Source organism: Octodon degus, unplaced genomic scaffold (assembly GCF_000260255.1).
Source record: "Octodon degus isolate 3935 unplaced genomic scaffold, OctDeg1.0 scaffold00203, whole genome shotgun sequence".
Taxonomy (NCBI): domain Eukaryota; kingdom Metazoa; phylum Chordata; class Mammalia; order Rodentia; family Octodontidae; genus Octodon; species Octodon degus.
In genome coordinates, this window is record NW_004524779.1 from 1834912 (window position 1) to 1850597 (window position 15686).

At 37.3% G+C, this 15686-nt stretch overlaps 1 protein-coding gene across 7 annotated transcripts in view; it reads left to right on the top strand.

Annotated features, from left to right (window-relative positions):
- The window catches only part of Lrch3 (leucine rich repeats and calponin homology domain containing 3), a 121355-nt gene that overhangs the window by 28142 nt on the left and 77527 nt on the right, over positions 1–15686 (top strand). For all 7 annotated transcript variants that reach the window (XR_002818805.1, XM_023704769.1, XM_023704767.1 and 4 more), the window contains exons 2-4: positions 6564–6708; positions 9021–9147; positions 12507–12612. Coding sequence is in view for 6 of the 7 variants with exons in the window: in XM_023704769.1 (XP_023560537.1) it covers positions 6564–6708; positions 9021–9147; positions 12507–12612 (378 nt within the window). In the remaining variant the exon portion in view is untranslated. The remainder of the gene's footprint in view (positions 1–6563; positions 6709–9020; positions 9148–12506; positions 12613–15686) is intronic.

Consider the following 15686-nt stretch of genomic DNA (forward strand, 5'->3'; position numbering starts at 1 on the left):
TGGCATGTGGTGCTGGGGGATTGAACCGCGGTCCCTGATGCTTTTGCTAAGCTTGTTCTAAGTAGGTGCTTTAGACCACTGAGCCATCTCTCCAGCCCAATACATTTTTTTAAAAAAGACATTTTATATTATAGAATCAATTTAAAAAAACAAGGTACATTGTACATACTTCTAAATCGCTGTTCACATGAATGTAACCCATCTCAGCTTTTATTTATTTACGTGATTTAGTTTCATTTATTCAGTACTTGTGTTTCTATTTATTCCTTTAATTATGTGTTTTGTTTTCTTTTTCTTTCTTTTTTTTTTTTTTTTACAGTAGTAGGGATCAAACTAGGGACTTTGTTTATGCCAGTGAGGCACTTATGCCACTGAGCTATCTCCCTGGCCCCCTTCAGTTACATTTATTTTTAGTTTTTCTTTTAATTGATGCATAACAATTCTGCATATTTATAGGGTACCATGTGATATTTTGAATTGTATGTATATCATGTTTAAGTCAGATCAAACATTTATCTCCTTATGTATTTGTCTTACTTTTCTCACTGTTGAAACAAAATACCCAATACTCATAAGTTCAAGTGGGAAAGGTGTTACAGTTTGTGTCTAGATTTCCCCCAAAGCCTCATGCAGTCATAGGGCTTTTTCAGAGATAGCTAAATCTAGAGTGTGTAATGCTGGGATTAAGGGTACGTGATCAGTTACTTTACTGATTGGTTTGGCACTACTCTAATCTCAGCAGCACACATACAATAGCAGAAAAGTGATGTTAAAGTCTGTTGATTTTGCTGTCTTCTGCCTGCCATGCACTGTTCTCTCCAAAGCCACTCTCCCCTAGAGCCAGCCAATTATAGATTGAAACCCTATATATAATCTGTGAGCTTTTCTCCCTTTAACTTTTGGTGTTGGGTATTTTGTCCCAGCAACTGGAAAAGTAACTATGACCAAAGGTTTATTTTGGCTTATATTTTGTAGAGGTTTCCATCCATGGTTGGTTGGTTTCAAGACATGGTGGCATGGCAGAGGGACATTTAAGAAGAGAAACAGTCTATTGAAGGGCAGGCAGAGAGCAGTGACCCCTGCCTTCCCTCTTTCCCTTTTTGTTCCATCCAGGCTGCAAGTCTGTTGGTTAGTGCCACCCACCCCCAGGGTGAGCATTCCGGTTACTCACACCCAGATCTGTGCCAATCAAATGAGCAGCCTGATTTAGTTATCACACATACCTTTAGTCCATAAAAACACTGTAGACCCTGCCACCTCCAAAAAGCCCCACCTGTGAGTATATGAGGCTTTTGAGGAAAAGCAAGATACAACTCATAATAGTATTTCTTTCTTTTCATTTTTTAATTTTTTTTTATTTGGTGGAACTGGGATTGAACTCAGGCTCTTGACGCTTGCCAGGGAAGCACTTATTCCACTGAGCCATCTCCCGGCCCCGGTATTTATTTCTTTATGATGACATTCAAACTCTTTTTGTTGTTGTTTTTGCTTTTGTTTTTTTGAGGTAGAGTCTTGCTTTGTAATTCAGACTGGTCTTGAACTCACTTTGTGGCCTAGGCTGGTCTGGAACTCACATTAATCCTGCCTCAGCCTCCTGAGTTCTGCGATTACAGACCTTCATTACCACACCTAGCTGAGATCAACATTTTAAATTATCTGTCTGACTGTCTGTCTATCTATCTATCTATCTATCTATCTATCTATCTATCTATCTTTTGAGACAAGGTTTGAACTCACTTTGTAGCTCAGGCTGGCCTCAAACTTGCAGCAGTCCTCCTGCCTCAGCCTCCCAAGTGCTGGGATTACAGATGTGTGTCACCATGTCCCACTGAGATAAACATTTTGTATTCTATATATAAGTGAGAGCATGTACTACTTGTCTCTCTGTGCTTGGCTTATGTCACTTAGCATAATGATCCCCAGCTCTTCCATGTTGTAGGATTCCATTCTTTTTATGGCTAAACAGTACTCCATGCTGTGTGTGTATTACATTGGCTTTATGTTTTCATCATTTGATGGGCAAAGTAAATTTAGAAAAATAATAGACTGGTGAGATAGCTCAGCAGACTAAAACACCTGCTTAGGCAAGCACAGAAACTGTGATTTGATCCCCAGCACTGCATGCTGCACCAGCCCTGCCCCTAGGGCAGGCTGAGCCGGCACAGAGTCAGGGTATAGTGGTGTATGCCTATAATCCCAGGGCTGGGAAGGCTGAAAACAGGAGGATCACTATGAGTCCGAGCTGTGTAGTGAGACCCTCTAACAGCCAAATACATTTTTTTAAAAAAGATAAATTGGCTAATACTTAAAAATTAAAAAATAGTTATTTGTGGAGATACAGCTAAGCTTAATCTGTGTCCAGCAAATATTTTTTTCTTTGTTAGCATGGGGATTTTTTTTTTTTTTTTTTTTCTAGCTCAGGCTGCCTTAAGTGCAGATCTGGCATGGCTTATGGAGCTGGGGATCAAACCACAGTCCCCTGCATCTGAGTTTGCCAAGCAGGCACTTTAAACAACTGAGCTAACCTCAGTTACAAATTGAGGTTACAAATTTGTAATTAAGGTTAACCCCCCCAATTTGTAATTGACATTAGTAATCTAATTTCTTCAACTTTTAACATTATACTTCGTAATTTTTGAAAGTTTGTTTTATATATTTTAAATAGGAAATGATTAAGTAATTATTGTTCTTTGTATTAACAAAAAGTAGTCACAATTTGATTGATTTATGTGATAATTTTTTAGCCTGAAGTACCTAATGGTTTCTGTTACTTGACTTTAACTTTTTACATGGTTTGAGCAGGCATTTTGGAAAGATGATGGTCTCTTTCCCAACTTTAGTTACTGGCAGCTGCCTGGCACACAGGTGGTGCCCATAGGGAGTGTAGGGGTCTTGGTTGACACTGGCCTCTGGACAAATACCAGACCTTTTGAGTTTCCAGAAATAGCTTGCTCAACAGAGAAAGTTTAATTCTAGCTCTTTTAGTGGTTGCTCCTCTGTTTGGTGCTAACTGTTGTTTAGGAGTTGCAACTTGACCTGAGTTTTAAGGCCCCCAGCTATGAATTGGCCAATGAAAACAGTCCACTTGGGGGCAGGGAGATGGCTCAGTAGATTAAGCGCTTGCCTGGCAAGCACAAGGGCCTGAGTTCAATCCCCAGTTCCACAAAAAAAAAAAAAAAAAGAAAAGAAAAGAAAGAAAGAAAAGAAGAGAAAAGCAAACAGTCCACTTATAGGTATACTTTAAGTCAGCCAAGGAGAGGGTGAACAAGGAGAGTATCCGGGATAAGTTGGCCTCATTGATAGTGAGTTCACCAACCAGAACAAAACAAATTATCTGGAATCTTAAGAGAAACAAAGTGTATGCTTCTAATTATAGCATAAAAGAATTTAAACATGAAGTGAGGGGAAAATACTTCTCTCTATATTTTTTGAGATTGATGTTTTGTTGAGACTCAGATTCATAATTTAGAATATTAGGTAGAAGAGTATATCAAACCAGAAAAACATAAAAAAGGAGAGAGCGAATGGAGGTAATACAACAACTAAAGATATAATAATGAAGAATTCTTGGGGAGATGGCTCAGCAGAGTAAACACTTGCCTGTAAGTACAAAGACCTGAGTTCAATCCCTGGTTCCGCCAAAAAATGAAAGTACACAAAAAAGTCTGGCAAGGGCCTGAGTTCAATATCCAGTTCCGCCAAAAAAAAAAAAAAAAAAGAGTGAGAGAGAGAATTTTTGTTTGGAAGAAAGATTGAAAGGAATTATTTGAGTTCCAGCCTTGAGTGTGGAAGGTGGTCGGCAGGCAGAAGAAACTGCTTACAAGGAAAAGTAATCAGCAAGGCACCAGATTGCTCCCCATGTGACATTGAAAACTAGAAGGTAGCAGAATAACATCTGCAGATTACTAAGAATTATGCCAGTACCTGTCCAAAATAGCCTTTACTTGTTTGGTTAAAATATGCAGGAATTGGGCTGAGGAGATAGCTCAGTAGCGTAGCTTAAGCACCTGCCTAGCAAGCGCAAGAACCTGATTTCAATCCCCAGTACCAAAAATACAAAACGAAAACAAAATATGCAGGAAATCAAGTGCTCCATCTGGAGAAAGTTCTTTAAGGAGTCTCAGTATATAATTTCCAATAGACACTTAAAGATTACAAAAGAATCTTTGTTATCTTTTTTCTATTTTCCTGCAGACATGAGAGAAAAGAGTGGTAAGCAAATGAACATTATGGTATATTTAATTAAATGGGCAATGATATACAATAAACCTGACTTTAAAACATTCAGGTTTTGAACTTTCACAGGTGTACTATATAAGATTCACAGATACTGTATAAGGCTTACTTTATCAGAATACAGATGAATCATATTTAGGAATATTCTCTGAAACTGAACTGAACTCATTTGTAAGCCAGGGACTTACCAAATAGTCATATATCAGTTTACATTCCTGTGCAGTATGTTTCTTGAAAGTTTGCAGCAGATACAGAAGCAACATTAAAGACTGACCAGATAGTTCAGCACACCAGGGTTTAACCCCCGGTGTACTGTGCTAGCCCTGCCCTCGGGTACACTGAGTCGGAGGCTGAGACCAGGCGTGGAGGTGTGCCCCTGTACTCCCAGTGCTTGGGAGGCTGAAAACAGGAGGATCACTACAAGTCTAATCTGTGTAGTGAGATCCTGTACTAAAATACATTAAAAAAAAAAAAGGAAAAACAAATAATAGAAGCAACATTAGACCCAGGTTCTGTCCCTTTGGCAAAATTGTAGGTGATGTTCTGTTCTAGTGGGATGCATATGCAGTAATTTATGATTACTTTTTTTTTAATAAAGATAGCCAGATTATTTATTTTTTTTTAAATATTTATTTATTTTTATTTATTACATTTATTTATTGTGTGTGTGTGTGGCCAGCTCAGCCCACCAGGCGGCGGGGCTGGCTGGTATGTGGTGCTGGGGGATTAGAACCGCGGTCCCTGTGCTTTGCCAAGCTTGTTTCAAGTAGGTGCTTTAGACCACTGAGCCATCTCTCCAGCCCCTAGCCAGATTATTTAGTTCTAGCTCCTTTCGTTTCTTTTTTCTTTTTTCTTTCTTTTTTTTTTTTTTTTTTCTCAGAACCAGGGATTGAACTCAGGCCCTTGTGCTTGCCAGGGAAGCACTTAATCCACTGAGCCATCTCCCCGGCCCCTTCCATTCATTTCTGTGGATTGTAAAATGTTGATATCCTGGCATTCTGTTTCATTCATAGTTAGGATGTCTTATTTAGAGATGCATCTTTTTATCTGTTTGATTATTCAATGATTTATGTAGGGAGGGCACAATAAAGGTTTGATTCTTCTCAGTTTTGTGTTTTCATTGTAATTATTGTTATCTTTTATTGGTAGTACATGTGGCAGGGCCTGGCACATGATAGGCAAGTGCTCTACCACTGAGCTATATCCTCAGTCCTTTTTATTTCTTACTTTCAGACAGTGTCTTGCTAAGTCACTTATACTGGGTTGGAATTTGCAATCCTCCTAATTGAGCTTCCTGAATAACTGGGATTACAGGCATGTAGTGCCTACCATGCCCTGTGCATTTGTTTTTATTGAAGTCAGACTGTTTCATCTATTGTTAGTGCTATCAAAGGTTATAGGCTCTTGATCATCTTCATCTGGTAAAGAAAAGGATAATGTTTTGTTTCACTTTTCTAAAAGTCTGAGAATGTTTTTGGTGCCTTTGGAAAGACAAATTAGGGGTGTTTCTTTCCTAAAATATGTGAAATTTAGTGATATGATTTCTGTGTATGTGGGGTGTGGTGTGTGTGTGTGTGTGTGTGTGTGTGTGTGTGTGTGTTTACACCAAGCTACATCCCCAACCTTTTTTATTTTGAAACAGGGTTTGGCCAAGTCACGTGAGTTGCCAGGCTAGTCTGGAACTTGCAATCCTCCTATGTCAGCCTCCCAAATTGTTGGAATTATAGGGACGCACCATCACTCAACCTAGTGATACAAACTATGATACAGTCTTTAGGTAGAGGTCTTAGAACTTCTATTACCTGAATCTGCAAAGAAAAATGGTTTTACTTCTTGGTGTATGTGGAAATTCAAAAGGATCATTGGCTGAATGTGGTGCTTCACCCCAGTAATCCCAGAACTCTGGGAAGCTGAGGCAGGAGGATCAAAAGTTCCAAGGTAGTCTGGGCAGTTTAACAATGTAGCAAGACTCTGTCTCAAAAAATAAAAAGGCCTGGACATGGAGCTCAGTGTAATAGTCCTCTCTTTAATCCCCAATTTACCCCCAAAATGAAATAAGTAAATAAAAATTTAGAAAAGGACTAAGAATGTAACTCAGTGAGAATGCCCTGGGTTCAATCTGCAAAAAAGAGAAAAAAAATTTTTTTCTAGCAACAGAATTAAGGGTATATGTTTAATTGACTTATTCAGACAATAAACATTTTAATGCTTTCACTAGGCCAACTCCACAGTAAAACTTGGAAAATTAAAATAATCACAAAATATACTGATTGAGTTTTGTTTCAGTTAGTTTTCAGGACTGATTTTAAATTTATTTCTCCTTTCAGATTTATCACGAAATCGCCTCTCAGAAATTCCTATAGAAGTATGTCATTTTGTTTCTCTTGAAAATCTCAACTTGTACCAAAATTGTATTCGGTATATCCCAGAAGCAATTCTAAACTTACAAGCTCTAACAGTCTTAAATATTAGGTAAGAATACTGTTTCTTAAAAAGAAAAAAAAAATTTTGGTTTTAAATGGTCTTTTCCTTTTTTCCATCTCTGTCACTTAACTGTTTATAAACATTTATGTTTTCTGTTCATATTGGCAGTTTCTATGTGTGTTCTTAGGATATATTGATATATTGAATATATTGCCTTATTTTCTCTATTTTTGGCCTAGCAGCCAGTGACAAACACTACTAGCTGCTAGCCAAAGAGGTTTCAAACAGCTTGAAATAGTGGTCCTTCAATTACATTTTCAGGGGGGCTTGCAGGTTATTTCAGTTGTTTGAAGCACCTACTTCAGCAAACTCAGTGAGGTTCAGGGGAGCGCAGTTGGATCCCCAGTTCCACATACCTCACCAGACCCGCCCTTAAGACAGCCTCAGCCAGCCAAAAACCAAAAAAGAATCCTTTTCAGTTACATTTTCAAATTAATTTCATGAAGTAACAATGTTAAACTGTGTCTACTTAGCTAGAAGAAATCTAAATAAAATAGAAAAATATTGTGTCACCAAAAATATAAGAGTAATAGATCTACTGGGCATGGTGACACACATCTGTAATCCCAACAGTGCTGGAAAGGGTGAAGCAGGAGGATGTCTGTGAGTTTGAAGCAAACCTGGGCTACAGCGTGAATGTAAGGACAGCCTGAAGTGCATAGTAAAGCCCTGACTCACAAAGACAAAAAAAAGTAGATCTGAAATAAATTCATTTGGTTCTTGTGATTATTTCTTGTATATTATTTGAATATATAAATGTATAAATAAACATTTATTCAACTCACCTCCATTTTTTCACACCTAAGAACTGTATTTCATAGGCATGCAAAAGTTTAAAAGCTAATGGGAGAATGTGCACAAATATAGCAAAGTATAAATTTATCAAAATGTTGTGTGAGTTGTATTATTATAGATGTTTTTCTCATGTTTTTCCAGATTTTTAGTCAAAAAGTTTAAACTGGGCTGGGGCGATAGCTCGACAGTTTAAGTGCCTGCATGGTAAGCGCAAGGTCTTGAGTTTTGATCCCTGGTACCATGTGCTGTGCCAGTCCTGGAACCCCAGGCTTGCCACGCGGGCCAGAAATTGGGTGTGGTGGCGTGTGTGTGCCTGTAATCTTAGCACTGGGGAGGCTGAGACAGGAGGATCGCTAAGAGTCTGAGCTGCATAGTGAGACCCTGTGCCCAAAAAATTTTTGAACTATTTCCTCTTGTCATAAAATACCCTTTAGGAAATATTTTTATAAGTAGTAATTTAGTGCAGTTTATTTATGTACTTTTTTTTATGCATTTGGTACAGGGTCCCACTACGTAGATCGGACTTGCAGTGATCCTCCTGTTTTCAGCCTCCCAAGCGATGGGATTTTAGGCATATCACCATTGCAGCGTGCCCCTATGGCAGGGTGGCATGGCATGCTGAGTGTCAACCCTGGCCACTGTGCTCTGCCTAAGCAGGTGCTTTAGTCCGCTGAGCTATCTGACCAGCACTATTTGCAGAATTTTTAAACCCTGTTTTCCTGAGATACTTAGCTTTTTGTTTTCTTTTTGCAGAGGAGACAGGGACACTAACTACATAACCCAAGCTGGCCTCAAACACACAGCAATCTTCCTGCCTTAGCCTCCAGAGTGTGGGGATTACAGGTGTGTGCCACCACACCCTGCTGATACTTAGCTTTGCCAGGTTTTTGTTTTTATATATGGTACTGGGAATTGAATTCAGGGCTTTTGTGCTGAGCTATGTCCCTAGTTGTTTTGGTTTGATTTTTGGTTTTGGGTCAGGCTTTCACTATGTATTCTTGCAACAAGAGTTAGAGGCATGTGTTTAAATGACTTATTCAGTCGGTTAAAAATATTTTAACGCCTACATTGAACCAACTCCACTTGAACTGACTATATAACTTAGGCTGGCCTCGAGCTCATGGTAATTGTCTTGCTTTACCCTCCCCATATATGTGCGCCACTAATGCCCAGCCCCCTCTAATTTTTTATTTTGAGATGGTCTTGATAAATTTCCCCAGATTGAGCTGGAACTTGCAGTTCTATTGCCTCAGCCTCCCAGAGTGCTGGAAGAACAGGTGTCCACCCCCATAGCCAGCTGCAAAAATAGGTTATGGATGAGGAATCTGCATTTAACCCAGATAAGTTCAGTGCATAAACCTACAAAGCTGACAACTGATGAAGACTGGAACACAAATCTGCTAACCTGTTTGCTCATTATAAGACTGATATTTCAGTGTAGAATGAGAGAGATGGAAATTTTTCTTCAGTGATGGCATCTAACTCCTCTTTTCTTATTCATTTAGTCGGAACCAACTGTCAACATTGCCAGTACACTTGTGTAACTTACCATTGAGGGTGTTAATTGCTAGTAATAACAAATTGGTCTCACTTCCTGAAGAAATTGGTCACCTCCGACATTTAATGGAACTTGTAAGTTAATATTTTAACTTTTGATTTTTCAGTGTGTTTCCAGCCATACTGTACTCTTCCATGTGTTAACAATTTATTCTTAAAATGTGGTTTTGAGTTCTTTTCCAATGTTAGTCATGAACTGTACAGTACTAAGTGATCAGTGCTTATCTCCTTAACAGAATTAAGAAAGGACCAAAAGTGCAAATCCCATAGATATACACAAAATAGAGGAATGTGATTAGAATTATGTTCTAACCCATATTTTTCTTTCTTTCTTTTTTTTTTTTTTTTTTGTGGAACCGGAGATTGAACTTGGGCCCTTGCATTTACCAAGGAAGCGCTTATTCTACTGAGCCATCTCCCTGGCCCCTCTAACCCATATTGAATGATTTCCATGTTATTAAACTCTTAATAGTTTTAAATAATAGTTTTATTATTAAACTTAATAATAACTTGAGATAGTGTCTTGCTTTGTAGTTTGGGTGGTCTTGAACTCAATATATAGCCCAGGTTGGCCTCAAATTTGTGATGATACTCTTGCCTCAGCTTCCAAGGTACTGGGATTACAGATGTGCCCCCCCACATCAGCTTTAATACCATCAATATTTTACTTTTCAGTTAGTTACATAAGAGAATGGATACTTACAATGTCAGGCTTTTTTGTTTTACTATATTTAAAATATAACTACAAAGTATAATTTAGTGCCATGTATTTTTCTAAGATATTTCACTTGAAGTTCATCTACCATCCATTGTAAATTATAAGAAACTGTTGTGTAAACATTCTGAGTACAGGAATGAGACCTTTCACTGGGCTTAGTGGCACATGCTTGTAGTCCTAGTTCTTTGGGAGGCTGAACCAAGAGGACTGAGGTACAAGCCCAACTTGGGCAACTTAATGAGACCATGTTTCAAAATAAAAAATAGAAAGGAGGTGGAGTAATATAGCTCAATGTAAAGATTCTAGGTTCATTCTCCAGTACCGGGGGAAAAAAAAATTTCTCATTTAATTACTGTGATTAAAGTTATAAGCTGAGTACTAAAATTGTCTCCATTTTGTAGCTGAGGAAAGTACCACTCTGGTTAAATAATTTGCCCAAGGTTACATATCCATAGCATTTGGAACCAGTAACCTTGATATTAAATCACATTTCATATTTCTAAAATGGTCAAATAAAATCCTGTCCAATGAGATTTAAGAGTATAGTTCCTTGTGAGTTTATTGGCAAAAATGTTTATCATAAACAGAAAAGGTTACACGATGTTAATCTAATTGTACCAATTAGGGCACATTTTACTTGCATTTTGAATATAAGAAGCTACCTGTGAAAATTCACAGACATTAAACCTAGAGTTTAGATTTTATTATTATTATTTTTTAAAAAATTTTATTTATTTGTGTGTGTGTGTGTGTGTGTGTGTGTGTGGCCAGCTCACCCCACCAGGGGGCGGGGCCTGCCGGCATGCGGTGCTGGGGGATCGAACCGCGGTCCCCGTGCTTTGCTAAGCTTGTTCTAAGTAGGTGCCTTAGGTCACCGAACCATCTCACCAGCCCCCGAGTTTAGATTTTAGACTAGTTTTAAAGCCATGTAGACCTAGGAAATAAAGTCCAGAATATGCCTTGGTTGGCATTCATTCAGAGTTTGTATTAACATGAACTAATTGTAAATTATACTCCAGTTGAAATTCCTATTTTCAAGTCATTTAAAATTTTACTTTCTACTTTTTCAGTCCTACTTACTCAAAGAGGCGTTCCAGTAGCTGCCTTTAGTTTTTACTCTCTCTGTCATACAAAGAGCTTTTGATGAAAGAATTCATCCCCTCAAGCTCCTGATTCCTATCTAATGGTCTTTCTGCAACATCCGTATTGCCTCTTTCCTTTGTTCTATCTTGTTTTTCAGTAAAAGTAAAATGTCTTTCAACATATATTTTCTGAAAGATGTTTTATCAATTGTTGCCATCTTTTGGGTCAAACTTGAGTTTTCTTGCCTTTTCACTTTTTAGAATCCTTTAGCCTTTATTGCCTAGGACAATCACACAATTAGATTTAAGTCTAGTTCTTTCAGGCACTAATTGGCAAGAAAGTAAAAATTGCATTGTTTTCTCTAAGAGTATTTTGGGAAAACTAAAAAGTAATGTCTGAATCTTACTGAAGTTTTTCCTGAAATAGTATGACTTTCTAAATAGTACTCACTGAAGCGTAACATTTATTAGTTCAGAGCAATGGTAGGTGAAATGTTCTTACATCCACTTTTGTATGTGTGCTACTAATTTCCTTATGATATTGGAATTTCAGGAATTGAATAGCTGATTAACACCTTAACATTTAATGCTTATTTGAAAAACAGATGGCAGATTTTAAAAATCATAGAAGTTGGCCATGTTAATTTTCAGAATTACTCTTTTTAAAATTTTTAAGTAAGTTCCTTTTTCTGGTAAGGGAGGCTGAGGCAGGAGGGTTGCTGTGAGTTTAAGGCCAGCCTGGGCTACATGGTGGGTTCAAGGGCATCCTGAGCATAGTAAAACACTGTTAGGCTGGGGATATACTTCAGCCATGCAGTGCCTGCCTGGCAAATGTGAGGTCTTGAGTCTAATTTCCAGTACCAAAAAAATTAGTTTCATCAAGTGTTCATAGAACAGTCCCCATTTTTTTCATAGCCTATGTGTTTTTAGTGCCATACTTTTTTTTTTTTTTGAACTGGGAATCAGGACCTCCTGCTTGCCAAGTAGGTGCTGTGCCACTGAGCTATACCCCTGGCTCCATGTACATATTTCCCCCACATATTCAGTTTGATAGTTTGAGTCATACGTGCATTTTAATTTATATTGTTGATCAGTCATACTGGTATTTTGGATGAGTTTGTTTTTCTTCCAAATAATTGTATCATTGTTTTGTTTTCCTAGTTTCATTAGAATAATATAAAATAAAATCCTTATTTTTATATTACACTTTTTCCTACTTTACCTTTTCACCAACATTTTCCTTTGATATTATAATCTAGGCCTCCATTCACATCTTGTCATTTAATTATAGTTCTCAAAAATTTATGTAAATCTATATAAAATTACTGTATCAAAACTTGTTTTTTAAACATTTTTAAAATCATGTGCAACTTTATTTTTTCATGGTGCTGGGAATCAAATCCAAGACCCTGCCTATGCTAGGCAAGTCCTCCATCCCTACCCCAATGCCAATAAGTTTTCAAGTTAAATGTGAATATAAACTGTAGAATTATTTTTAGACACAGAAGCACAATTTTTTTTTAGTACTAAGAAGGACTGATACTCTGGTACTGACCTATCTAATCTCATTTGGTAGCTTAAAGCAGGCAAATTTGTAGTAAGAACAATCTGTACTTTTTATCATTTTGAAACAGGATGTCAGCTGCAATGAAATTCAGACTATACCTTCCCAAATTGGTAATCTGGAGGCTTTGCGAGACCTTAATGTAAGAAGAAATCACTTAGTATGTTTGCCTGAAGGTAAGAAACTGAAAGAATTATCTCTTTATCTTAAAGACCTCAGACTGATTGGCACAAAAATGTCAATAGACAAAAATGTCTAAGATAGTCCAGTGTTTTGAGATCTGATACTTCTCTGTTCTATTGTAGGTTTTTTGGGGTTTTTTGAGACAAGAACTCTCTGTGTAGTTTAAGGTGGCCTTAAACTCACTGTGTAGCCCACGCTGGCCTCAAACTTTCAGTGATCTTCCTACCTCAGCTTCCTGACTAGTGGGATTGCTAGTACACCACCACACCTGGCTGCTATTACAGATTTTCAAAGACTCAGTACAAAGCTCTGTTTCTGTTTCAGTCCTGTTAATTAAATCCAGAGTCATGTGTGTGTTGCAGTTGCTGTACCACTGGGCTACTAGCCCTCAGTAAAAAGTTTTGGTAATTATTAACCAGTGATTTTGTTCTAATTAATTATCAGTTGATGTAATTGATAACTCGGAGTAGGGCCACTGGAAATTCAGTAAGCATGATTATGGGAGAAATGTAATGTTTTAGTAAGGGAATAGTCTCATATAATGAAAAGCATTCTACTGCTAGCACTGGCTTAAAAATAGACTTTTGAACTGAAATCAACTTTACCCTTGCCTAGAGGTGAGGTGATATATGTAGAGTGAATAATAAATGAGAGGAGAGACACATCAGAAGACTTGCTATCTTAGGCTGACTGTAAACTTTCATGCTTGTATCTGAATGGCAAAATGATTAAATAAACGGGGTGTGGTCGCACATGCCATAATCCCAGCACTGGGGGAGACTGAGGCAGGAGAATTTCCATGAGTTCATTTGAGTTCAAGGCCAGACTGGGATACATAGTGAAGCCCTTGTCTCAAAATAAACAAGTTAATTTATTAATTTCTCACCATTATTTTATTAGACTCAAAGTCTTTTAAATTTTTTATTATAGAAAATTTCATATATGAATGAAAGCAATAAACTGTGTACCTAATTCATGGCAGTTCTTATTTAATTTGTACTCATATCCACTTTTCCCAGCTTATCCTTTAGAATGTATACTTAAAAGATGAAATTGTTTTCATGACAATATTCTGTGTTCTTCATAACATTTCATAATATTCAGTAAATTAACCAATGACATTTTGCTTTCACTGTAGAATCTAAACATTTAAACCACATTGATCCAGTATCATACCTAGTTTCATGTAGAAGTGTATTTTTAATCCCAGCACTCCAGGCTATCCTGAACTGCATTGTGATACCCAGTCTCAAAAAGACCAAAAAAAAAAAAAAGTGTACTTTTTTTGGATTTTTAATCCCAAATAAACATGTAAGAAAATTAGTTTCTTATTTCACTCTATCCACTTACTACCATGCTGTCCACACACCTTTCCTTTCAGGAAACTTGTTCAGTAACCTCCATACTTTTTTCGTCAGGGCCTTTTTTTGTTTTCTTCTATCTTTGCTACCTAAGCTCAAGTATGTGACGAGAGCAAAGGTTATGACATATGACTCAGTAACCCCAAATTCATTTCTAAGTTATCTAGAAGAATCCCACTCTGGGTGATCTTTAAAGTCTTACTCATGTATGGATGTGGTGCTGCCTACATGTAGTCCCAGCACTCAGGAGACTGAAGTAGGATCAATGTAAGTTCGAGGCTAGCCTGAACTACATTGCAAGAGCCTGCCTCAGAAAAAAGCAGCTTACTCATGTAATAAGATTTACTAATATGAGGTGAATTAAAGGAAACAGTTTTGATAAAAAGGAAAATTGAGGTCTGGGGAGATACCTCGGTGGTCTCAGGGTCTGCCTGGCAATCAAAGGACCCAAGCTCCCCGGTATAGCATGCTGTGTCCACCATCCCAGCCACTGAAATGGCATAATGGCACATGCCTGTAATCTCAGCACTGGGGAGGCTGAGACTGTGAGTCTGAGCTGTGTAGTAAGACCCTGTACCAAATAAATAAATAAATTTTTTAAAAAATGAAAATTGGGGGTTTCAGATGACAGTGACAATAGAGTGTAATAGTTCCATCTTCTTTATTTCTAAATATTATTTTGAGTCTATCTAACAAAATTATGAATCACACAGGTAGTTGTAATTTGTTTTTCACAGCTGTTTTATAATATCAGAATACACAGTTAACCCAAGATGGCAAGCTTTGTTCTAATAGTCACACAAATTCATGTTAATTAGTAATGTCAAACATAATGAAGTTTGGTAGGTAACATGTTAAAGCTTTGTCACCTTCTCATTTTGATTTTAATATTTACTAGTTAATATAGTACATCATTGAAAAGCTACTTAAAACAATAATATTCCCCATTCTCAGAGCCACATAACAGTTTCAATGGCTAGAGCCATTTGTCTTTATTAATTTCTTTGATTCTTTCCACTGATATTTGCTGATACATTTCTTAATTTTGATATTTGTGTTCATTAATAGATAAGGGTTTTATTTCCTTCCACAATCACTGTGTTATACTTTTACTTTCCTTCTCCTATCTTCCCAGTGTTGTTTTGTCACAACATTTTATTAATTCGGGGCTGGGAGAGTGCTTGCCCAACAAGCACCAGGCCTGGGTTTAGTCACTAGTGCCGCATCAAAAAACAAATAAGTAAATCATTACCCAGTGTTTATATTACCTATATAAATGTTATTTCCTAAGAGTTCAGGTGGTGTACTCTTATTTCATTTTTTTCTTGCGTATTTTGTTTTTGTTGTATTCTGCTGGTAATGATTCATCTTTTTTTTTTTTTTTTTGTCCTGCTTATCTCCCCGGAAGGGCCAGTTTTCTTTCTCTTCATCTTTCTAATGTGGGCAGCTGTTCTCTAGTGGTCCTTCTCAGCTTGCCTTCTTACATGCTGAGCAGTCTCATTCCTAGATATCAAATACTTCCTTTTCTATGTTTACTTCCTACTTTCCTGTAGGACATCTTCCAGCAACTTCCTGAGGGTGTTGTCATGAGAGAACATGTTTTTTGAGACCTTACTTGAAAAGAGATATCTTTAGTCTCTGCTCATGCTTGATTGATAATTTGTATTTAGATTTTTGGTTGAAAACTGTTTTCTCTTAAAAATATT